This window comes from Sphaeramia orbicularis, chromosome 1, assembly GCF_902148855.1.
Source record: "Sphaeramia orbicularis chromosome 1, fSphaOr1.1, whole genome shotgun sequence".
Taxonomy (NCBI): Eukaryota; Metazoa; Chordata; class Actinopteri; order Kurtiformes; family Apogonidae; genus Sphaeramia; species Sphaeramia orbicularis.
The window spans coordinates 42416081-42440288 of record NC_043957.1 but is presented as its reverse complement, the minus strand read 5'-3'; the positions used below and the strand labels follow the sequence as shown (position 1 = coordinate 42440288).

The 24208-nt window shown below is 39.0% G+C and overlaps 1 protein-coding gene across 3 annotated transcripts in view; it reads left to right on the top strand.

Annotated features, from left to right (window-relative positions):
- dlc1 (DLC1 Rho GTPase activating protein) overlaps window positions 1-24208 on the top strand; it is an 81610-nt gene that overhangs the window by 37213 nt on the left and 20189 nt on the right. The window contains exon 1 of one of the 3 annotated variants that reach the window (XM_030138640.1): window positions 21382-21702. The exons of the other annotated variants lie outside the window; for them this stretch is intronic. Coding sequence (XP_029994500.1) covers window positions 21690-21702 — 13 coding nt within the window. The 5' untranslated portion in view covers window positions 21382-21689. Of the gene's footprint in view, window positions 1-21381; window positions 21703-24208 lie in introns of those variants that run through there. 3 annotated transcript variants of the gene reach the window in all.

The window sequence follows — 24208 nt, the reverse complement described above, 5'->3', positions numbered from 1 at the left end:
CGAAACAGTTAAAGGCATGTTAAGTGTAAAATAAGGTCACATTAAACACTGGGTGGTTTTGTTTTTGACAAGTGTATGTTTAAACATATGGTGTTTTGCTTTAAATAAAACAAACCAAAAAAATGATTACCTGAGACTATTACACAGTGCTATCAGTGGTTTCTTCAAAGTTGACAGTAACATCAAGCCAACATTTATATACAGCTCACAATAGCAGTCAGCTGTAATGGACTGCAGAACACTATGGTCGATCACATCCAGGGCTCTGCAGAAAGAGCTGAATAATTTGCTGTTGCCGACGTAAATCAGATGCTAATTAAAAGCTGATTACACATGCAAACTGATTGAAACATAATGCACTGTAATGGGTCCCTCTGTGCACAGTTGTCACAAAGTCTTACACTGCAGGAGTTCACAAATATGGAATGAAGATGTAAATAGATGTCTAGATATTTGTGACAAATGGAAAACAATGAGCATATTGTCAGGCACCGACAGGCATATTGTTTCTACTGGTACTTAAAATCCATTTCTTTCAAAGAGGTTTGTGTGATTTTAAAGGTCTTTGAGTATTTTTAACCAACTGAACTCATGTGAGAAGCAGAGAAGCAGAGGTGGTATGTGTTTGTGCTAATTGTTAGTGGAGTCAAACCCCATCTACACCACCTCACTCATGAAAAACACAGATGGATACTTATTATCCCATAAAGACCCAGTGCTACTTTTGTGGCAGTTCCCAAAGGAATTTTTCTTGCTAGTTAATCTTTTTTAAGTGATTTATCATCATTATTACAATATTCTCTTTGTTTTCCAGTGATAAGTATTTTCTTGTATCGTATTTACTTATTGTGTAGATATTCATAAAAATTCTGATTAAAGTTGAGGGTTATAATATCAGAAACAGAGAAAACTGAAGAAAAAGTGACTTTTTCATTAAAATCTATGATTAACTGAAAAAAAACAGGTGTCTCCATCTACTGTCATTGATCTAACTCCATGGGTTTTACTGGTGAATCAGTGTTGTAGAAGATGACGGTGTTTCCACGTTCACTACAGAGCCTCTGAACGTCCAAATGGGTCATATCTGATGACCATGAAAAGATGAAAAACTGCATTTTACACTAATTATTTACACGTATTGATAGGATAAGTGAATCAACAGGAATCAAACATTTTACATCAGTAGATGGTTTTGGTCACCCGTGGACAATTGGGTCTTTATGGGTTAAATCAGAAATTTCTCAACATTTGTTCATCTAAAAATGAACCAATGTGGTTTGGATCAAATAAATGCCACAAGAATCATGAACTACGCTGCAACATGAAACCTTGACTTAGATATTTTTTGGTACACTTTGGCACATTTCATACCTGCAAAAACAAATGTTAAACAAGATAATCTATATGTTGTCATTAAGTGAAAGAGGCTGAGTGTGAATTTGTGCATGACTGTCTTATTGTTAAGTAGCAACTAGGCTTTTGTGTGAGGCTTAAGGGTGGGCCGGTAGGAGGTCCATAGACATGTTCTGGGCTACTCATGCCCTGCCTACTGTTAAACCACACAGATGTCCAGGACCTATTGTGGCCCTACAGGACCCAGCGGGGCCATTTCACGCCTCAGGGACGTCCAAAGAGAAAGTCAGAAGGGGCTAACCGTTGTGACATCATCAGAGGTCTCCTTGAATAAAATCACAGCAGGTGACCCTGTAACAAATTAGCTTCAACAAGATACTTTCACCCAATGAATGAGCAGACATGTTAAAGTTTAATTTAAAGATTTAGTTTGAAAACTCAGACCTTTTTCAGATGAATACTAATGTCTACAGTGGAGAGTTTAGCTCATTTTATTACCTCGTCTTAAACATCCACGGCTGTTCTTTTTGATGTTTAGCTTTAACTCATTATCTTCAGATGTTTGTTGGTTTGTGGTGTGTACAGCAGTACAGTTAGAAATAATCAAAGTGTTTGTGGGTTTGTCTGCAACATGTGTTTCAAACATGTTGAGGTCTTCAAAGTTCTCAGAGCACGTTTCACCCCCTTAAAATGAGACATTTTCCAAATAACATAAGGCAGGAATGATGTAGTCATTTGACATTTTTTTCTTGCTGGTTCCTTTCCCACAGGAGATCTGCTTATGTCTGTGTGTGCCAGTGTTTTTGTCTTTATCATGCAGCCTTTTCACCATCTTTACGTGAGTAATCTCAGAGGTTGATTCTGTACAACAACTCGTGATGTTCCTTCTAGGTAACAGCTTCCTTGTTGGCATGTCACGTTTCACTTTGCTTTCACATTCAGGTCAAGCTGCGCAATTTGTGTGTCTATAAATAGTGCCTCTTTATTATTTTATCAAGGCAGAAGAATTGCTTCACTGTCTAATGTTAAGCCTGCATCTCCTCCTCGTCATGAGGGTATGACAAAGTAGGACACTAACATTATTTCCTCTCATATCTGTGTCTGTTAAGTTTTTATTAAGACCCGTGTGTGTCTAATGAGCAAAGTGTCCAATTTGGCTAATGAAATCGACAATAAAAACGTGTTTGTATGCATGTTTGTGTAATTGAGTGAGCGTTTGATCACCGTGTACCTTAAAGCGCACATTGACTCATTGTTTAAGCATGCACGTGTGTGCCCTATAAGATTACAGACAAGCACGACTAGACATGACTGTGGGACGTGGGCCAAGGACATATCGTCTCTCTCTGCCTCATCTTTTTCTATCTCTGCAATGTTTTCATTTTTGTTTTGTATTTTTAACCAGCAACTGAATTCAAGTCATGTCAGTCAAAAACCAGATCTATCTTTATGTAGTTGTTGTATTTTCACATTTTGTTTAATGCCACAATCAGTCTGGCAAACAACTGCTGTGTACTGTACATTATGGTCAAGTTATATTAGTGTCCATATTACATAATCTTTATTAATGACATAAACATCTAACATGACCGACATTTGGCTTGTAAAGAAACTGTAGATATTCTTTGTTTGTTTTTTTTAGTTCTTATGTGTTTGGCTTGTTTCAAAGCAAAAAAAAAAAAAATTCCCAGATAACCTACTTTTTGAAGTCATTATCTTTGCATTGTTTCCTGTGGTTGTAAGCTTCTATCATTGTTGATTTGCTATTGTCATTCTTTCCAGTACTTTTGGAAGTAGCTATATCAACGCTTTGACATGATACGCTTTTGTGCAGCATATTATAAGATAAGATATACTTTATTGATCCCCCAAGGGGGGAATTGAAAATCACTTCATTTATACATTTTGGGTGTAGTTTATCTCTGGAAGTATATAGTGATCTGACATGAGATTTTATTTTAACAAAAGTCGTTACTATTTACCATGTTCATCAGAAGCTCAGATGTCTTCTGCATCAACTACAGCTTAAATCAGCATAATTATCTTTCTTAATCAATACTATGAATGTGATAGTATAATTTCTTGTTTAGTGTAAATCATTAGATTATTATTTTTCTGTACTTGTAGAAACCACAGTACGCATACATGCAATATATCATTTCTGTGCTGGGAAGCCATGTTATCTGGACCTGGTTTATTAGGTTTGCCAAGTCATTTGGTCTGATCATCACATTGTGACTTAGCTGACTGGTAGTCCCTAAACCTGACATGTAGGTGTGTGAGGGTGAACACTCTTGAGATATTTATGATTGAATTGGAGTCCTTCAGCGCTGTTCCTGTTCAGTGATTTAAAGCCCCCTTGTTTCTGCCCCTGTGCACTCACAAGCCCGCTTGTTTCGAAGACTCTGGAATGTTTTGCTAAACCCAGTGACTCCACCAAGCTCACGCCAAACTTGTTTACTTTGCTTGTCTACAGGGCTCCTTCTCCTTGAGTCTTTTCTCACTCTATCGTTTTGATGCATGAATTCACTCTGTTCCAACTCTCTCATTATAATGCATCGTTCTGTTTTATTGATCAAGTGATCTCTGATGTGTCTTCACAGAAGTTAGTCTGAACTTGTAGTGACGTTTGATCCAGGGAAACGGCTTTAGGCATTCAGGCATAAAGGTTTGAGTGTGTAATATCAGCACTGTAACGCCACATCATTTTAATGGTTACTTTGAAACTTTTTATGCTTCGGTGTAGAAATTGATAAGATCAGTGGTAAGCAGAGAAAAAAGAAGAATCACACAACATGAGGCCTTCTGAACCCTTCACATCATGAGCATGTGCACATGGCCATAGCCCCAAGCTACTGATCAACCATGTTCTTTGATTTCTGATTGTTTTTGAACTAATCATCTCTCAAATGGAACGTCTGGCATTTCTTAGTGCAATCACAAGTTGCCCACTTGATTCATGCCCCTTGATTTCTCTATGCCCTCCTCTGTGTGCATTCTTCACTCCAACATCTGTCACATGATGTGGTTGGGCAAACAGTCAACTACTTCACAAACTCCGTCAGCCAGATATAACCGAGCTACAACAACGAATGAGACATTTCATGTCTCCATTGACATCACACTGACCTGGAGATGTGTGATACTTTCAGAGCTGACACTCACAGAACTCACAGATTTGGCACAGCTTGGGATTTCCAAAGTGGAGTGCACAAATATTTGCACACATGGTGGAATTCGCTCCTGCCTCGGTGCTTGAGAATGTCTGATTTAACACCGCAGAATTTCAGGCCAGTCCACTCCTACACCTTTACTCCCTCAGTCAGCAGAAATGGTGTGAGAGCTGTGAGCAGTGCAGCTTTGTCGGTACAGACAGAGTCTCCTTTACCGGCATCAGGGCCTGTGTTCACAGCATGAATCAATACTACTGATTGACTGGTGCTGCTGTGTTAGAAGTCTTGTTTGGTTTAAGAGAGACCAAGGAACTGAAAATGAAGAGTTTATTGCCTGGTATTGATTGAATTCATCCACAAAATGGGCAAGCACTTATGTAAGAAATGCTGAAAATACATACTGTTATTTGATTAATGTATTGTGATGATTTCACTGACGTTGGGGATAAGATGTATTTTTAGAATGATGAATCCACTGCTTGTATGTGGCCATCTGTGCTTGAAGCAGGTTTCAGCACCTCCTACATGCACATTGATCTGTCTGCACCTGTGATATATAAGGGTAAACAGGAGGTCAGGATATGACATGTGAGTAACCGCAAATGGATGTTAATGTTCATATGACCTGCACAGCTTTTCATATGGAAGGTGATTGTGTGTGTTTAGAATGACACAGCTAATGTGCCTGCCATGTCTTTAATAGCTGTAACGCAAGGCTGTCCTCTTAAAAACACTGGTACCTGTCCATTGGTGGCGTGACGACTTGTCACTGGTCATTAGTTGTAAAACAGCTACATTCCACTAGAATCTTTTCCAGATGGGTACTTAGAACTTGTTTTACTGCTCCATTAAAATGGTCTCATCTCTGGTGACTTAACTGCCTCTTGGGGTGCCTGATCTTATGGTATGTTGTTTGTTTGCTCCCCAGTGGCTTTCATTTCCTGTGTCTGCTGCTTTTTTTTGCAGCTTTGGCAGATCTCAGTGGGTTAGGCATCTTTAATTTACTCAGTGAATCCACAGGAGATTTTTGGCTAATCCAAATCCAAATGTTGGCATATGTGACCCTTGAAATGCCATTGATTGGGGGAATTCCCCAACAGTTTTCCAGCAGCGTCTGTGCTGACAGATGTCAGTTTGATGGAGATATACAGTTTATTATTACCTCCACTGCGGACTTTATGTTACACTTGTGTTGGTCTATTTGTCAGCAGGATATATGCAAAAACTACAAGGTTTGTAGCAGATCCATAAAAACGTACAAGGGCTAGAACTGTTTTTCAGTTCCATTCAGTGGTGTAGTGGCCCCTGGAAAAGTGGGTATGCTCTCAATTTTTGCCTTTTTTCTAAGTAGTCCAGAAAAACGCCCCGTTTTAGAAATAGTGACATGTGAGACTATTCTATTTAGTTTACCCAAAAATCTGTCAGTAGTATTTGCTCACTATTATAAAATTATCATGACTTGATCAGGAGCCATTTGTAGGTATTACTGGTCACACATGAATGTTAAACGACTCATTTGGAAACCACCTTAAAATTTACCTCAGAATTATATATTCCGTGGAAGTAGGTTCTCTCGATATGTGTTGCTCACTTGAAAGACGTTTACTCTGCCTTTCTCATTTGCAATTCAAATAATCACGCATCTTTCAACAAGGCGTACAGTGACCTGTCAATCAACTGGGGTGACACTGGCACCTGAAGTGTCCAATCAGGTTCCAGAGGTGGCTAGTGATAGTTAGCAATATTTTCCTGGGCTTGACCTGCCCTACTCTGCCTCTGATTGGCTCATCAGTCCTCATGCCTAAAGTTAACCAATCTTATCAGTGAAGACAGTGAGTACTAGCCAATTAGAGGCAGAGTATGGTGGGTCATAGCTTCACCATCCTAGGGGAAAAAATGGACAATTTGGCTCAGATTCTACTGAATGGTACACATAAGGGGGACTTAGAAGTGCTGACCGAAAAATAAGTAGGTATACGCCATATTTTGGCGTACACCCTGGACTACACCAGTGGTTCCATTTGTCATTTGAGAGACCCAGATAATTGTAGGACTTTGCACGGTCAGTCAATTAAACCAACCTGTGGCACCAACAATCTAAAGAGGGAAAACATATACTATACAAACAAAAGTAATGGGACACATTGAATTTAGCTATTCACTGCCATCATGGTAACATTGCTGTGCTACATGATAATGATGACCATCATAATATAGTTTTATATTGTAATAAATATCATTACAATAAACTTTATTTTGTTTTAGGATAAACTAGGGCAAAACTGTTATCTACAAAATGCTTCAGACATTGCTTTTACTTAATTTTACTGAACATTAACATTTTCACTGTCATCATTGCAATTGTTTTAAATGTGCTACTTCTAGATTTCTGAACTATTTATCATGTTCTGCCCATAAATAACCCTAAGCCACAAGGAATAATCTGGTTTCTTCAACTCTCAGGAAGTAAAATTTAAAAGAAATATTGATTTTGTCATTTATCTTAATGCCACATCATACAACAATGAACATGAACATTTTCATCATGATAATATATCAGTTAATAGAATGGGAAGTCCTACGATCTATAGGTGTGATGTGACCCAGTATTTTTGTCCATATGTGTATGTTGAATGTGGTTTTTTGTGGTTTAATAATATTATGAAAAAATGTATGGTTGGCATTGGCAAAAGCTTGCATACTGCCCTTTTAGTTGAAATTACAATATCTTTCAAAGCAGACACATTCATCCATTAAAGCATAAATGTGAAAACACAGAGTACCAGTGTACCTGACCTTCTAAAACTGTACCATATGAAATGAAAACACTGTGACTCCCATCATCACACTGTGCTTCTAACATCCTGCTAACCTGCCAGCTGCATTTAAGAAAGATTATATCTTTGGGAAATTTGGGTCATTTGGACACAGATGTTTTCCCTCAGCGCATGGATGATCCAGGATGATCACCCAGGTGATTCCAAAATATTTATGGAGATTTTTATCTTACACCAAGAGGATTTGTTTTTCCTTAGGCAGGTCACAAGTCTGTGAGTCACAAAAGCTGTTTGGCAATAAACACGAATATGTTGAGTATTAGATCACTAAAACGATCTATAATTTTTCAACAAGTGGAGTAACTGGAGTGTATGCTTTGTTATAAACTTTGATAAAAGCAGCCGTTCTATGGACAGTAGTGTCATGCGCCATACAGTATTACTGTTAAGTTATAGTACGATCCGGTGAAACCACACAAATGTTACAAAAACTATCATCTACCTGAAGCTTTAGATGGAGCTGCAGATAATATACAAATAGTGACTAGATTCGTCTTAGATAAGAGAAAGGGAAATGATTCACTTCCAGTATCCCTTAAGGACAAAGCACTTTGTGTTTTGACTGAATAATTTACTGAAGAAGCTCATATGACATTCCACCACCTCCATTTAATGTATGACCTGGTTTTTGACTGATGTTTTTATTTATGAGGAGGCTGACAGCTGCACTAGGTCCTCGGGCAAAGACAGTTTCCATTTTTCTTTCCTCATACTTTCCGTTCTGCATTTGTCACAGTGTTAGGAGGGCTGTTAGTATCCCTGGCAGCTGGGACCATATCGCAGACAAAAAAACTGTGCAGCTTTCAGAGAAGTGTTTACAAAATGACTTTCTTACCCTACTCTGTCCTCTAGTTGCTTTCTTGGATCTAACAGAGAATGTTGTAAACTTCTGTTTGTGGCATTCTTTTGTTTTCTGAAAGTAAAGACATACCATTTTGTAGGTCTTAGGTAGCAATTAGACAATAGAATAGTGAGCTTCTTAGGAAGGAGTTATGCATTTCTTGGAGGCTTCAAAAACCTTTTTTTCTAAAAGCCTCTGAGGAAAAGCTTGTGTCTGGTCAAGATTGTGATTCATCACAAGATCATAAGTTGTTTTGCAGATTCACACTAAATGGCATCATGTTCATCCATGCATAAGCTCTTTGTGAAAGCTATAGGGTGTTTTCAGGGTGTGTTTTCAGAAGTGGCTTGAATTGTGCTGATGTGACCACACTTAAGCCATACCTTGTTCCCTGTTCATTCCAGTGGAGAAATTTAGAGTTTCTACATGAGCTCTCTCAAGACAAGCAGTCACTTAATGTCCTTTTCTTCTAATCGAAGGGCGTTACTTATGACCTTTCACCTTGTAGTCACTCAGGGATCGTAACCCCATTGCCAGCCTGAATAGGTAAACACAAGGCCACTGACTGAGTGTTGTCACCCTCTGTGTCTAGGCGAACCTCCGCTTTATCTCCTTACAGCTGGTAATAATTCAAGCACTGGAGTGCTTAGCATTAGCATGTTGACTAAGTGACACTTTGACAGCTTAATGTTTTTTGTGGATGTGTGGTTGAGGTCAGGGTCAGTGAACATAATGTGTGTCCAACATTTTTGGAGTCTAAATGCCCCAACAGGTCACTAAGATTTCCACTGCTTGTTTGAACTCTGTATTAATGTACTGGTGGGAAAAAAAGGGAAAAATTTGATTTTTTTTCATATTGTCTGAAATGAAACTGGGCATGCATTTTTTTCTGTGGGTTCCTGGATGTACATCTGTTGCTTTCTCAAATAGCTTTCATTCAAACTTAATGAATTGTAAACATGTTGGGTCTTTTATCCTCTTGGCCTGTCTTTCTGCAGGGTCAGTATAACTGTCATGTGAACCACTTAAGAGGTTTTTACGAATGTGCACGCACTGAAATGTGAGCTAGAAAAGCCTGGCTCTCTTAAGCCTCGTACGCATGAAGTTTTGAGGATCGAGTTCAAAACCTACAGATGAATAAAGCCACAACACGGTAACCTAACAGCCTCTTATTTGCTTGTCTTTTGCTTGTCTCGTTGCCTTACAGCTATTAGCAGTAAAAGTAAAATAGAAAAAGGGGGTTTTGTCTCATTTTTATGGTTTCTGAGGCCTGAAACATTTTTCTTCAGACAATGACATGGTTCACTTTCTGCGTCCATACTGTCTGAGTAGAAGTATTATAAGGAGTCTGTTGTCCTCTGAGAAAACAGGAATCATTGTTTGGAAAAAGAAAAAAAAAAAAAAAATACAGTTATTTGTGACGAGATCTAGAGACATGTGATTTTCCTTTGAATGACAAAGCAATAAGCTGCAAATTAAATAAAAGTATGAATAACTGGATTTTCTGACCATTTAATGGATGTAATTATATTCAGGAATCCCACTTAATGCTAGAATTTTGCCATTTGGTTTGAGTGTTTACCATTCAAATACACTTCCCATTATTTTAGTTTAGTTAGGGTTAGCACAAGAGAGTGTAGAAGCCACAAAAGACTCATGAAAATACCTCTTCAAACAAGCAAAAAACCAAAAACAAACAAACAAATACAGACCTCCATATAATATAAGAAAAAAAAAAAAAGTAACTGACATAGATAGGATTTTATACTAGAAATGTATTATGCATCCATCCATTTTCTGAGCCACATATCATATAAACATATAATGTTTCAGTGAATTTTGATTAACTGAAATATGACAATATGGAAGATGGAATAATTGTGAAAGACTGAAGAAAACTTTAAAAATTTGGGTAAAGCGTTGCCAAAGCACGAGTTAAAATGACATACGCTGCTGCCCATGAATATAATACAATATTTTTCCCTCTTCTCATGAAATGGTTGTGACAATGTGATTTATTTGTGACAGATGAAGTGTAACTGGGACTCAGTATGTAATCCTTGGACCAGGTTGAAGGTGATTACTGATGTGTATAAAAAGGAATAAAAAGAATAATGTGTCTGAAAGCAAAATTATTCCAACGTTACGGCCAACAGTGTATATACATGAAGATGCAGGTCTGGTAAATATTCTTAATAATACCTGACAGGAGTTTGTATTTTTTGAAAAGCGGAGCAGATGAATCATATTTACTAGCAAACCAAATCATTCTCAACAGTTGCATATTCCTGTTGTAGTCCGGTCTCTCCAGTTTCCTGTCCAATCCTGTTTCTTAATAGAGAGTTAGTGAGGACCGAGTACACACATAGGTCATCAGTGTGAACCAAATCCAATCTGCTGAACATATGGAGGTTCAGTCACTGCTGCCAACCTCCAGCTGGATGGTATTAGGCCCCGTTCATACATCGGAGTGGAGCTATCATCCCCCTGGACCAGTGAGGAGCAGAGGGACGAGGAGGAGTCCCATGTCTGACTACAGCTCCTGTTCATCACCCAAAGCCCCCATATCACCACTGTCCATTACCTCCAAAAGTAAATAAACCAACTGTGTCTCAGTGTAGGACAGAGGGAGTGAAAGAGTGGATAAGTGAGCAGTTTAGAGCATCAAAGCTTATCGCAAAAATGTTGAAGTGTGTCTAAGTGACCAGAGGAAATACTCTTAAACACAGAGATGCCTTTGGTGTCAGGAGAGTATGTGCTCTGAAATACTAACTGGAAATACAGTTTCTATCCACAGCTTACCTACAGGATGCTGCAGCCTCCTTACATACCTTACCCACATACCCACACTTCCTTCTATTTATTTGTGTTTGGTTTAATACACTAGATTCCTTAGATTCCTGAGCAGTAGATTTGGGTCAGCCATGCAAATAAATCAAACTCAATTTGCCAACAGGTGCAAGTCTTTAACAAACAGATGCAAACACACAAATATATATTCTCTGCCTGATTCTCACTAATTTATACATATACAGGCATATACAGACATATACATATATATGTCTTGTGAGCGTTGCTACCATTTCTGTTTTAGTAGGTCAAGGTTGTCACGTGAGGAATGAGTTCATATCTATTGGCTTCTTCCTCCTGTCAGTTTAGAGCTGAAGGGCAGAAAATTACTTGTGCAAAAAGCAAAATGAGAGACAAGCTGGAATCTGATGTGTCAACACCTGGAAGGATAGTAATCATTGGAAGTATACCAGCAACAGATATTTTTAATATGCAAATTTCATAGATAACAGTGTTGTGTGTCAGACAAAAATACACCTTTTTTGTCACAGAAGGCATTTTCATATCCATAAATCCAATGAGTAAATGAGATGCATAAATGATGTTCACTTATTTTAGCACTATATTATTTCAGTATCCATTGTCTACAATAAGAATTTAATAGAAATACAATCTATATGATTAAATCCCTAGTAGCATTAGTGTATCAAAGGTTTTGTATTATAAAGAAGTGATAGAAGGTGATTTCAGGTACTTATTTTTGGTTTGGTATAAGATCTGTCATAGTTCTCAAGTCTTTTGTTCTATGTCTCTTTTATCTGCAGCGCCTCTGTCATCTCCACTATTGAAAAAATGACACAAGACACAGGAGCTGGAGCTGCTAGAAATCAGACTGAAACTCAAACCCTCCTAGTGCACATTTGCAAAAGGAGCCTCTAGATCACTGATAATCTCCTGGCTGAACCTGGTTTGTGTTTGTCATGACAGCCTAGATGTCTGCACAGTACATCACGTGACTCGCTAGAGGTCAGGATTCAAAGGAGGTCACAGGTCAGGGCATTGACTTCCTGCGTTACCCACTGGCTAATTCTGCACAGACAGAACATAAGGACATGGTGCTTTGGAATCTGGTCTTCAGTCCACATGTACTGCATAACATGGACTAAATGACAAAAATCAAAAACAGGAAAGAGAACATGAGGAAGACAAAAAGGAAGAGCTCTGCACTTTCTATTGTCAGAGGTGTCACTAAACAACTCAGCATGGATATGCAGGTCATATAGATGAGAAACAAATTAAAGGAAAACCCTGATGGGAGTTGTCTCTTCCAGGATAATAATGCCTCCATCTATATGACACAATGGCTCAGTGAAAGGTGTGATGAGTGTAAACAATGTAAATCATAATATGCTATGGCCTTCACTGAACACCTATGGGCAGTGGTGTAGTGGCCCCTGGAGATGTTGTTATACTCTCATTTTTTGCCATTGTTAAAAAGTAGTCCAGAAAAACACCCTGTTTTAGAAACTGTGACACATAAGACTACTCTATTCACTTTACCCAAAAATCCGTCAGTAGTATTTGCTTACTATTATAAAATTATCATGACTTGATCAGGAGCTGTTTGTATGTATTACTGGTCACACAAGCATGAATGACTCATTTAGAAACAACCTTAAAACTTACCTCAGAATTATGTATTCCCTGAAAGTAGGTTCTCTCGATATGTGCCACTCACTTGAGAGACGTTTAGGCGCAGTGACCTGTCAATCAGCTGGGGTGGCACTGGCACCTGAGGTGTCCAGTCAGGTTTCAGAGGTGGCTAGCGCTAGTTAGCAATATTTTCCAGGGCATGACCTGCTCTACTCTACCTCTGATTGGCTAATCAGTCCTCATTCCTAAAGTTAACCAATCTAATCAGTGAAGACAACTAGCCAATTAGAGGCAGAGTAGGGCGGGTCATGGCTTCACCATCCTAGGGGAAAAAAATGGGCACTTTGGCTCAGATACAACTGAATGGTGCACATCAGGGGGGATTTAGAAGTGAGTAGCCTATATGCGATACTGACATAAAAATAAGTAGGTATACTTTGTATACCGGCGTATACCTTGGACTACACCGGTGCTAATGGGATACTTTGGGTTAAACAGTGCATCATCACGATGAGAAGAATGGAGTTCATAGTTTACAGACTTGCAGAATCTAAGACAAGTTGTATTGAAGCTGCATATTGTATGTTGATATTGTATGTCGGTTTTTCCTTCAATTTGTCATCCAACTATACATTTCACTAATAAGACATCACTCACATAGCTAGGAAAAACAGGCAAGCATCCACAAACACAAACAAGCATACATTTCTGTTTGATTCTTATGTGATATGTCTTCCATCCCTTTGGCACATTTCACCATCTAACCACTCCCAGCTTGTTCCTCATTAACACACACCTAACGCTGTACAAGTGTGGCTGCAGGGCTAGTCATCAGCTAAACCTTGCACCCAAAGCCCCATGATTCACTGTTGCTGAAAGGTAGCTGGCAAATGTTTGACACCTGTGTAAACTCCGCCCATATCCAGAGCAATTCATCAAAATGTCAGATGTTAACAGACATCGTATTTTTATGGTCTCGTGTCTCAAACATTTTTGACGAATAAATGAGGCTTGCAAGCTAGTTCAGACAGCCACACTTCAGTCTGGCACTACATATTCACATGGAACCGAGTCCTGCGTGGATCCAGTTCTGCAAAAGCATAAAGGTCACCACTTACGTCACTGAAGTGCTGTTTTAAAGCTGTCGCCATGCTAATGATCAAAAAATCACACAGTAGCCCACTGGTAAACAAGCAAAGCATACACTGAATGACTTGATGGTGTCCAGTAGGTTTTAACAGTAATTGAGTTATTTCACTGGAAAAAGGAATTGAGTTAATATGGCAGCAGGAACTTAAAGAAGTGTTTTTACAACCAGCAGTGTTAAAAGTGAAAAGCTTGTGAATTTAAATGTCATCAAGAATATAGGAGATATGATTATGTGTGGATTATTTTGATCTCATTTGACTAGAAATAATTCCAAACAGTAATTTTAATTCTTCACTTTGGAATAGGCATTCTGGAAATTTCCAGGCACTACTTAAAGTTGTGTGTGTTCTTTTCACATCCATATGGTTGGCATCATTAACCACTCTCCAAGTATTCACATTGGTTTCCTAAGCAGACCTCCACCTCTTGTAATTCTTACGAAATGTGGTCAGACTCACACAGTAACTCTTTATGTGTTGAAATGGTATTTCTCCAGTTTTGGAGCTTGTAGAAATAAATCATACCCACTCTTTTTATTCACTTTAGACTGGTAACAGCTGCACTTTAATGTAAAAGGGTGATTTTTTGAGCCTACACAGTTGGATTTATGGTGATAATTGACCAGTATTACACAAAAAAACTGAGCAGTTTGAATGTATGGTGTCTTGTTTACCCTTAAATCTTTGCTTTTTCTGGCCATCCCCTTCCTCTCATTTTATCATACGTGATACTTACTCCCAACCTAGGTATGGCACCCTCATAAAAGTACATTTTAAGGTCTGTTTTTACCTCTGTTTTAGGTATTGTGATCGCTTTGCTTTGTGTGCGTACGTGTTTGTTTGTTTGTTTGTTTGTTAGCAAGATAACTAAAAAAGTTATGGACGGATTTTCATGAAATTTTCAATGTTGATACTGGCACAAGGAAGAAATGATTAAATTTTGGTGGTGATCGGGGAGGGCACGGGGGCCCACTGATCTGCCTTGGTAGAGGTTTGCGCTCTCCAAGTGCTTTTCTTGTTTTTTTTCTATGTTATGTTTTGAATGCTCTGACAGTTGCTCTCTGAGTTGCTCTTCCTCTTCCATCCCAGTTGTAGCCTAAAGCAAACCATCACTAATCTGCTTCTCTCGTGCATGACTAATAAGAAAAATATGAGCAATAATTTGGATCCATGTGTGTGTGTGTGTGTGTGTGTGTGTGTGTGTGTGTGTGTGTGTGTGTGTGTGTGTGTGTGTGTGTGTCTGCGGGTGCGATCTTTTTCTGGCCTCTTGATCTGGAGATTAGTGGGGGCTTCTGATGTGTGGATTTTCTGGAGATGCTTTGCTGTGTTTGTGGAGCATGAAATGATATAAATAACTTTGTTTTAAAGTACTGATTAACTTAAATTTCACATGAACAAATAAAGAAACTTAATACAGGTGGGTGTAAGAGGTTTTTTTGGCCCCTGTATTGACATTTGATTTCAAATGACTCCTAACTGAATTCTAATAAGTATTTCTCCAGTTCTTTCTCTACTTTTTGTGCACCGTGTAGGTTTAGGTGCAGATAATATCTGGTAGTTACTCTGATGTGTGGAGACCGCTGAGCATCTAAAAGTGCAGACGTGTTTCACTTGGCGTGTGCTTCTGTGTGCGTGTTCGTGTGAGTGTGTATATGTTAACTTACTCAGTGTTTGCTTTAAGCATTTAGACTTTAGTGTTGCCCAGTAATTCTCTGTACCATTGTCTGAAAGCCAAGGTTGAGTGGACTCCACATATGGCAGTGCTTTACAGGCAAACAGTGATTTAACACCTTTGAGATGTCAGTGATTTTCAAAGCAAGTGATTTGCTGTGAGTTGAGTGTAAAAAAAATCAACCTTTTCAACAGATTCTGAGTTGTGAGAAACAACAACTGCAACAAAATGTAACGCTGCTGGTTTTGAAATGATTCAGATGCATTTTTTGAGAGGGAAAATGCAGCTCTAGTGTTTAGAAGTGAGAAGTTTTGTATATTTTATGTTGATGGGATGTGCACACATTTGTTTGATATACAGTGAGATGACTTGACAAATGCTACAGAGGTGCAAATTAACTGTAATTTTGATTGTTTTATTTTGACAGTTTTGCAGAAAATCTTTTATTGAGCTTAAGCCATGACAACTTCTGCAGATTTTTTTTTATATAAACTAGGCCTACACACACAAAACTCAAATCTCATTTAAAAGTAAATATTAAACATTCAACAACCCTTCTTGAATTACTTATTTTTTCTCACACATCTGTTATTACTGTACTCAAATCTAATTTTGATGACAAATGATCATCCCACATAAAGTGTTATGTTTATGAGCTTTAACATCTGGATGAAAAATACATGGTGGAGCAACACCGGTCCATTGTTTGTGGAAGTGTGTGTGTCAGCCTCTTGCCTCTATTGTGATCGTGGTCAGTCCATCAAAGGTTGGAGAGGGTGTTGGCGAGGCATTTGGTCCACTGTCTGCTTCACACTTCCTTTGTTTGTGTGTATTTGTGTGTGCGCAGGTCCAAGCCTCTGTCTCCTTACACTTCCTCTTCACCATTGTGTGGATTGAAGCACATGCTCTCTCTCTCTCTTTCTCTCTCTCTCTCTCTCTCTATTTCTTTCTTTCTGTCATCATCAGTGTCTTATCAGGCTGATCCTCAAGACCATAGAGGAGCTATTTGTGGAGATTCCTGTTATGAAAAGATTATTCCCTGCTTCTCTCTCTCTCTCTCTCTCTGTCTCTCTCTCTCTCTCTCTCTCTCTCTCTCTCTCTCTCTCTCTCTATATATATATATATATATATATATATATATATATATATATATATATCTCCAACATATTCAGCAGTTAATCTCATTATCTCAAGCACAGGTTAAAAGCAGAGGTATTCATTTAGACTGGCAGTTTGCAGTAACAACTGTACCATATGCTCAGCCATTTATAGTTACGATAGTGATATTTATTTATTTATTTATTTATTCATTTTTCTTTACACGCATGTTCACCTCTAGGGCTGTTACGACTTTCCCACACCTATAATTTTTTTATCTCATTCCCGTTTGTTGTCACGGCCTTGGGTGTTTTTGTTTGTGATGGACTTGCACGCTCATCTCCTGACCCTCACCTGTCCCCAGTGTTTGTGGTTCAGAAAGGTAGAAAAGGGTAGAATAAATCCAAAGGCGACCCCAGGGGAGGCCTGTCTGTAATGAGGGAGCACCTTTCATCTCCGTTGTGCAGTTTTCTCTCAGTTAGCTGCTTCAGTCCTTCATCACGTTTAGTCTTTAGATCATCTACACTTCTAACTTTGTCTAAGCCTTTGTAGGTGTTTCAGTTATACTTTAGTGAGTTTCATGCTTAATTTCTTTTTGTTCCTCTTTCAGCCCCTCCCTGTGTGACTCAGAGTCAGAGGTGACATTGTAAAGTTTACAACCTACAACAGTAGCCTTAGCCAACAACCAGACAATGAAAAATTGATGGCGCGCAAAAGGCTGTCTTCATTAGATTAAAAATTTGTGCTTGTACTATCTTTACACAAGAGAAGAAATGTTTTAAAACAACCTCTGATTAAGGACATAGTCATGTAAAGTAAGGGACTGATGCCTGTTTTTAGATTTAGTTTTAATACAAGCTCTAATCCCATGCATCTGTCTGCAATAACACTGATGAATCTCCTCGTTTCCTTTCTTTTGTCCTAAGCCCTCATTATACTTGTGTCTATTTGATCTGTGTCTGAATCATCAGCCAAACAAGCGCCTGACTCTACCGAGCTTTGATGAATGAAAATTGTAGACACTATGAAGAGGCACACTCATTTGCCCCTGAGCGACTGGCAGCAGCATCAGTCTAGGTGTCTGATCTCGAACACTATACCACACACATTCATCAACAATTGCTGGCTTTATTGTGCATTTGTGCACCACAAAACAACACGAGAGCTTGAACCCACCCTCATACTGTAGGTGCGCAGGTTTGTTGACCCGTCTCAGCCGAGGGTACGTTTTGGGTTGGGCCATTGGGTGCAGCCTCTGGGTGGTCGATTTCTGTGGCTCTGGGATTTGGCCTTGTTTGGTAATCTTGGTTCATCTTTTCTTCCTCTCCTAATCTTCTCTCTATGTACATTTCTATCTCTGTCACTCTTTTTGCCTCACATACACAACAGTCCTTAATTACCCTTCTCTCTTGCAGGTCACAGATTCAGAATAGAAATGACAAGGGTTTTGACTGTTTTTGGACACATGAACTCATGTGTTTATAATTTTGGAATATTACTATGTTATTGCACTTATGTGTTGGCATAATACTCAGACTCCATATTATCCATAGTATATTTATGCACTAATCAATTTGCTTTTTATTGTAAGGAAACAGTATTTGGGAGTATTTAGATACAACACTGAATGCCTTGTCAAATCATAGTTTACCTTTTTATCTCCTATTGTCCTTGTGTAATAACACTGGTTTATAATTAAAATGCCTCTAGAATAAAAGCAGGGAAACTTTACCAAGTTTTTAGTCACTAATATCGAAAAAATAAGTAAAAAATGCAGGTGGATGTAGTTTCCAAGACAGGCAGAAATTCTGAGAATTATTGAGAATGGATTTTACTCAAAATGAATGTTTGTCTCAGAGTTACTAGATCCACTTCAGAACACTGCCTGCATGTTACAATACATTCACTTATCAGGTTCTTTTTAGTGGAAGATTTACAAATTTGTCGTATAAATGCGCATAAACTGCATTAACTAACTAATTATTTGATTGTTTTCTTATTTTCTTTGTGTTTTTTTAATCACTTCAGTAAATTCTGTAAAGCTCTGTAAGGTGACCTTGTTGTAATATTGGGCTCTACAATTAAAACTGAATTGATTAAACCAATATATGTGTGTAATAACATTTTATCATATATATGTTGAAAACATCAGCTAACCAGCACTTTTGTCATTGTTTTCCAATTCATCTCATTAAAATACATTTTAGCACATTTAATCTCTGAGGTAGATTTTTGAAAAACGTTAGACCAATATAAAAGATCTAAATCATGCCTATGCAGTTATTCATCATTTCATAAGTGCATAGTAGGAAAAACAAGTTACATTCTTGAACCTGAGGTGCTAAAGAAGTAGAACATTTGTCAGATGAAAATAACAGCTGAATTTTCAGATGGTAACAGCCATGTGATGTTGCCCACCTCATAGCTGGCAGGATCACTTGTGTGGACCACTTGTGACTCCTTTGTCAGCTGGTCCTGGTGTGGCAGCCAACTTCAGGCAGCATGGTATAAGCCAGGATTTTCTGCATCATCCTTTCCCCCTCTAGCAGCCAAAGCATTGGATTACATGTATTTCCCTGCCACATAGTGACTGGTCTGGCTTTCCCTTTTTGCACCACCTCAGTGCCTGTGAGTAACCATGGCAATAACACAGAACCCGCCGTGGCCAAAGGCTGACGTCGTTGAGGAGTTCTTGGAAAACTGGATGAAAAGTCCCTCAATTTGGAGGAGGAGAAAGAAGAGTGGAAATCTGGAAAACTCAACAGGCTGTTTTGAAATAGACCAATTACGAATGAGTAATGCCCCCCCCTCACCCAACACACACATGCACAAATACATGTGTAGGCTATCACCAAGGCATCAACACTTTCCTTTTTCCTAAATAATCCATGAGTTCTGAGTGATGTAGCTGTCTACAAGAGCTATTATAGAAAGAATGTTAAACTCACCTATAGTTTCTGGGTTTTGAGAAGTTAACTAATTGCAGCCATTTCTCTGACCTCCCTTAAAGTGGGATCTAAAGAGTAGTAAAGTCAACGTGTTAACATCATTAAGACTTCCTAAAAATCTGCCCTGTGTTCTTTAAAGTGGTTTTACAGGACTGCGCGTCAGTTCTGTTGTGCCTTCAGGTCAGAGGAAGGCCCAGACGCATTACCATACCTGCAAGACTCCTCTTTTCACGTCGCCACTTGCGCTTTTCAGACTAATCTCTAGTCACAAAGGAGAGTACCTCAGCTGTCTCCACCATTTTCTAATCATATGCAAACTTGGCACCAACCTCCAGTCAACTGGTGCGCATAAGGGCATAGGAGATTCAGACTAGGTGGGGGTTAAAATTAATAGAAGTGAATCCTACACTCTCAAAAACAGAGGTACAAGATCAGAACATTTATGTACCTATAAGTACATTTTTTAAGAATGTTCTCTCAAAAGTACAATATGGATCTTTAGGAGGCCAGAATTGCACCTTTAGACTATGAAAAAGGGTCCAAAGTTATGTAAAGTACAAATTTGTACTATAAGGTACCCTGCAGCATTAAAAAATGTGTGTAGACCATGAGAATAGGCTATAGGCTAGGATAACTTAACAGTAGGCCTAATTATAGTTCAAACATTAGGCTTAGCGCATTATTTATTATATATCATACTGTAATTACTCTATATTATATTTAATAATAATTTGTGTTTTAATTTAATAGCCCAATTAGCTCAATGATAATATCCTAATAATTTATTTAGCTTATTAGAACCTCTGATTATTGCCATAATATCTGTTTTATCAAGTTTTCATTCCAACCTCCATGTCTTGATGTCGTAGCTTGCCTATGCTGTTTTTTTTTTTTTTTTTCTCAATTAGGCCACCGGTTCAAACTTTAAACATCATGGCATTATCAACTATATGAGAGTTTTCTTTCTATGCAAAGTACTTAACCCTTTCATGCACAAATTATGAGAACCTTAATCAAGATTTTTTTTCCCTGAGTGTTTTCATTTCTCTTTAAACATGAAAAAAACCAATGTGATTGAAAAATTTCTTATATAAAAAAAAAAAAAAAAAAATAGATAAAATAAATAAAAAGTAAAAAAAAAAATTAAAAAAAAGTAAAAAAAAAAAAAGTAATAATAATAATAATAATAATAATCAGCACCTTGTGTTTAATTTTTGAAGCAAAGAAATATGTATTTACTGATAAACTGTGAGAAAACTATGAGGGGGGGGGGGGCTTGTGATTCTGGGGGTTTATGTTCAGGGGAGATCTACACAAGGTTACCAATTCATGTCAGAAAAGATATGTAATGTCTTAAAACTTTAATAAAGTTATATGGAAAAAAAAAATCCATGAATATACAAGAGAACAGCTGTAGAATAGCTGTCCACTGTAGTGACCAGTATACATGAAAGGGTTAAGGTGCAAAAATGGACCATTTCGAAAGGGTATAGAAATGTCTCTTTAAAAAGTACACCCCCAGCGACAAGCATTTGTACCCTTTTAAGTACAAGCTGGTACCTCTATTTTTGAGAGTGTGGGAGAGTCATTCATTTTTATGGATGCCACTGTATTATTTATTTGAGTAGATAAAGAATAAATAAGGTTAATTTTTGCGCATCAGCCAAAGTTACATTTTAGGGAGCTGTTCCAGATAACTCTCGGGTATAGTTTTAGGATTGGGGTTCATGCTGTACTCGTTTAAGACTTTCTGATAAAGCTGCTTATCATGAGCAGTGGGTTTTGTTTTGAGTGGATCTGCGTGTCTCCAGCGCCTTATCAGCGGAGCGGCTGGGGGTGGAGCCACGTCAGAGTTGCCCATTCCTAAAGCTTGAATCACACTACTCTCCATTCACATTCCTGTTGGGAACCGTTTCATTCAGGCGCTCACAGAGGTGGAAGATTTTCAACATTGTGGGATTCTGTTTTAACGCAGTCAGAGCATATATTAAAACCATGGATGTACTGCCATGCGCAACGGCCAGAGGACATTTGCAACCGGTTGTAGTTTTCTGAGTTTTCTTTCATTGGATTTATCATGCGGGCTGTGCGCTAACGGTGGAGTAAAGCCGACTGGACGGTCATAGCCTGGAGTTTAGTTTTAGGCTGAGATTGGCCGCAACTGAGACAGTGGAAAATGATATTAACACGTAAGTCCATTTCAGAGTTCTACCTGTACGCGCCAATTCCAAATCATTTTTATATGGTTCATTACAGTAAAAATAGGTAAGTGTCTGTGCGTTAAATGGGTTTTCTGTTCAGCCGAGGCACAGAAGATGACAATGTATCCAACAGACGTGAATTTTACAGAGTAACACTTGATTGAATATTATTTTAAGTTGAATATGAGTTGAAGAAAACACGCTCTGACATTGGCAACTTCTGAGACACATCCACTCGTACAGTATGTGTCCTCTCCTGTTCACAATTTAAGATAAAAAAAAAAAAAAGTTTCAAAAGTTTCGTTTAAGTCAGTTTTTATATGTGACTACTGACAAATGACTTCTTAGTTTAAGGTTTTTATTGAAGTGCGCCTTTTACGCATGCATAGCGGATGGAGGTTGTGGCAGACTGACGCACTCTCAGCGGTTCGGATTAAACGAAACTCTGACCCATGTGGGGAAACAGGGTCGTGAAGTGGAATGTACAGCCTAAGTCGTATTTAGTGTCTTTTAAGATTATCAGAAGGTATTGTACCACTCCGCGACACTTGTGCCATGTCAGCGGCTGCAGTTTGTTCAACTGCCTGCGCCTTTTGCCTGTGAGGCCACCTTTTGCTGCCGGGGGATGTGAGGGGACGTGATGTTGTGTCCGTATAAAAATGCAGTTTTCCACCTATGCTGGCAGGCTTGACTTGATTTGTGGGCTTCGGTCATTTGTGTCTTTTGTCTGAACTGCTTCAGTAGATTGTTTTTATGCACAGACTCTTATCAGCTCCCTGGAACAGATATGAGCACAGCAGGTTGGGCTGAACCATATAACCATTAGAGACGTGCTCAGACACACTTACAGACTTGTCTTTCAATCTGAAATTCCTCAGCTTATGGAACTAGGTGGTTGATCTAGGAGAAGAAAAGATGAGGGAAACATTCTCTGGCACTCTTTGTGAAGCAGGAAGTGTGCAGGGACTTTATGTGAAGGGTTTTCATCCAGGCACAACTGTTACTTCATGTTCTGTGAGAAGACACATAATGTTCAGTTTCTAACATTCATGGCATTGCTGGAACTACAGACTGGCAGGGCATCCACTTATGAATGGATAGTTATCAATGGCAGGTAGACTGTCAGAGCCTTTGAAAATGCCTGGTCACCTGATCCACAGCCAGGACCCTCAGTGTGAGCATAAATCTGTCGTCAGTGTGCATAGGGGCCTTTGGGGTTAGGTCTGTGATGATCCATCTGGACCAGCTGCGTGCTCGCATGCATATGTGTGTATGCATGTGGTAGATAACTGGAATGGACCGTGGCAGTAACCTCATTATTCTTTCGTGAGTGTGTCAACAGGGCATAGCTTGAGGCCAGCCAGATGGTGATATTCCTGGCACCATCTCATTTAACTAACAGCCAGACCCTCTCAGAAAACACCAGCTGTCTCAGCCGTGGAATCACAAAACGTGATACCCATCAGAAGAAAAATCTGATATTGCCTATCCTCGCATTCCAGCGGAGTACTGGAGGGATTTCGCACCGGTCACATTAGTAGAAGTGTTCTCCAGTTGTCCTAGATGATCATTTTCAAGACACATGCTGAGGTGAAAACTCCAACTATCCATTAAATAGTTTAATGAAGTTCCAGATAGTGAATCAACCACAAATCAAGTTTACAAACACATCTGGTGTTTGGCCATGTTGCCACTGAGATGAAGGACAAACACTGGCAGCATGTAGTCTCCCTGCTTTGCTTATTGTAGATTACTGCAATAAGCACAGCAAGAAGACTACTGAGCCACAGAGTCTGGCCGTCTTTATCACATCACCTGTCTAGACCCACTTTGCAGCTCCTTCAGAGTGACCCACACAAACCGACTTGATAAGAACTCTCTGATTGCCTTTTCGGTTCTTTTACAGTCTGCACTCCAAGACCTGGCAATAATCAGGTAATTCCAGATAAGCCACCTCAATTGAACAGTTGCCAGTCAAGAATTCTTGTCAATTTGACCACTTCAAAGACCCAACCCCAGTGATAACTGTATTCAGACTCTTGACCTCCAGATTGCCATGTATGTGGCAGAGTCTTTGAGGTGGGAAGCAGCAGCCTTTGTTTGCTGGCTGCTGACAAACTGCCTCTGGAGCTGAGTATTCAGGCTCAGCCAAGCCAGACCCCACTGCCTCCTGCAATGGAGGGAAACTTTGGCCAGCAATTGTGAGAATTTCCTGCCACAGGAAAGGAGAGAAGAGAAGGGGAGAGCAGAGTTGAAATAAGCAAAAGAGAGCAGTAGAGATGAGGGTTTGAGCAGGAAAATGAAAAGAGAGAAAAGATCATGGATAATTTTAGAAGCTAGTGCTGTTGGGCAGTGGGTGAAGCTTAGCTCTGACTGGCCCCTCAGCAGCACGCCTTTGGCCAAATTCCAGAAGAAAAGCCACTCGTGATCCATATGAAATCTCTATTAGCATCGCCTTGGCTCCTATTAGTCATGTTATCTGCTGATAATCGCT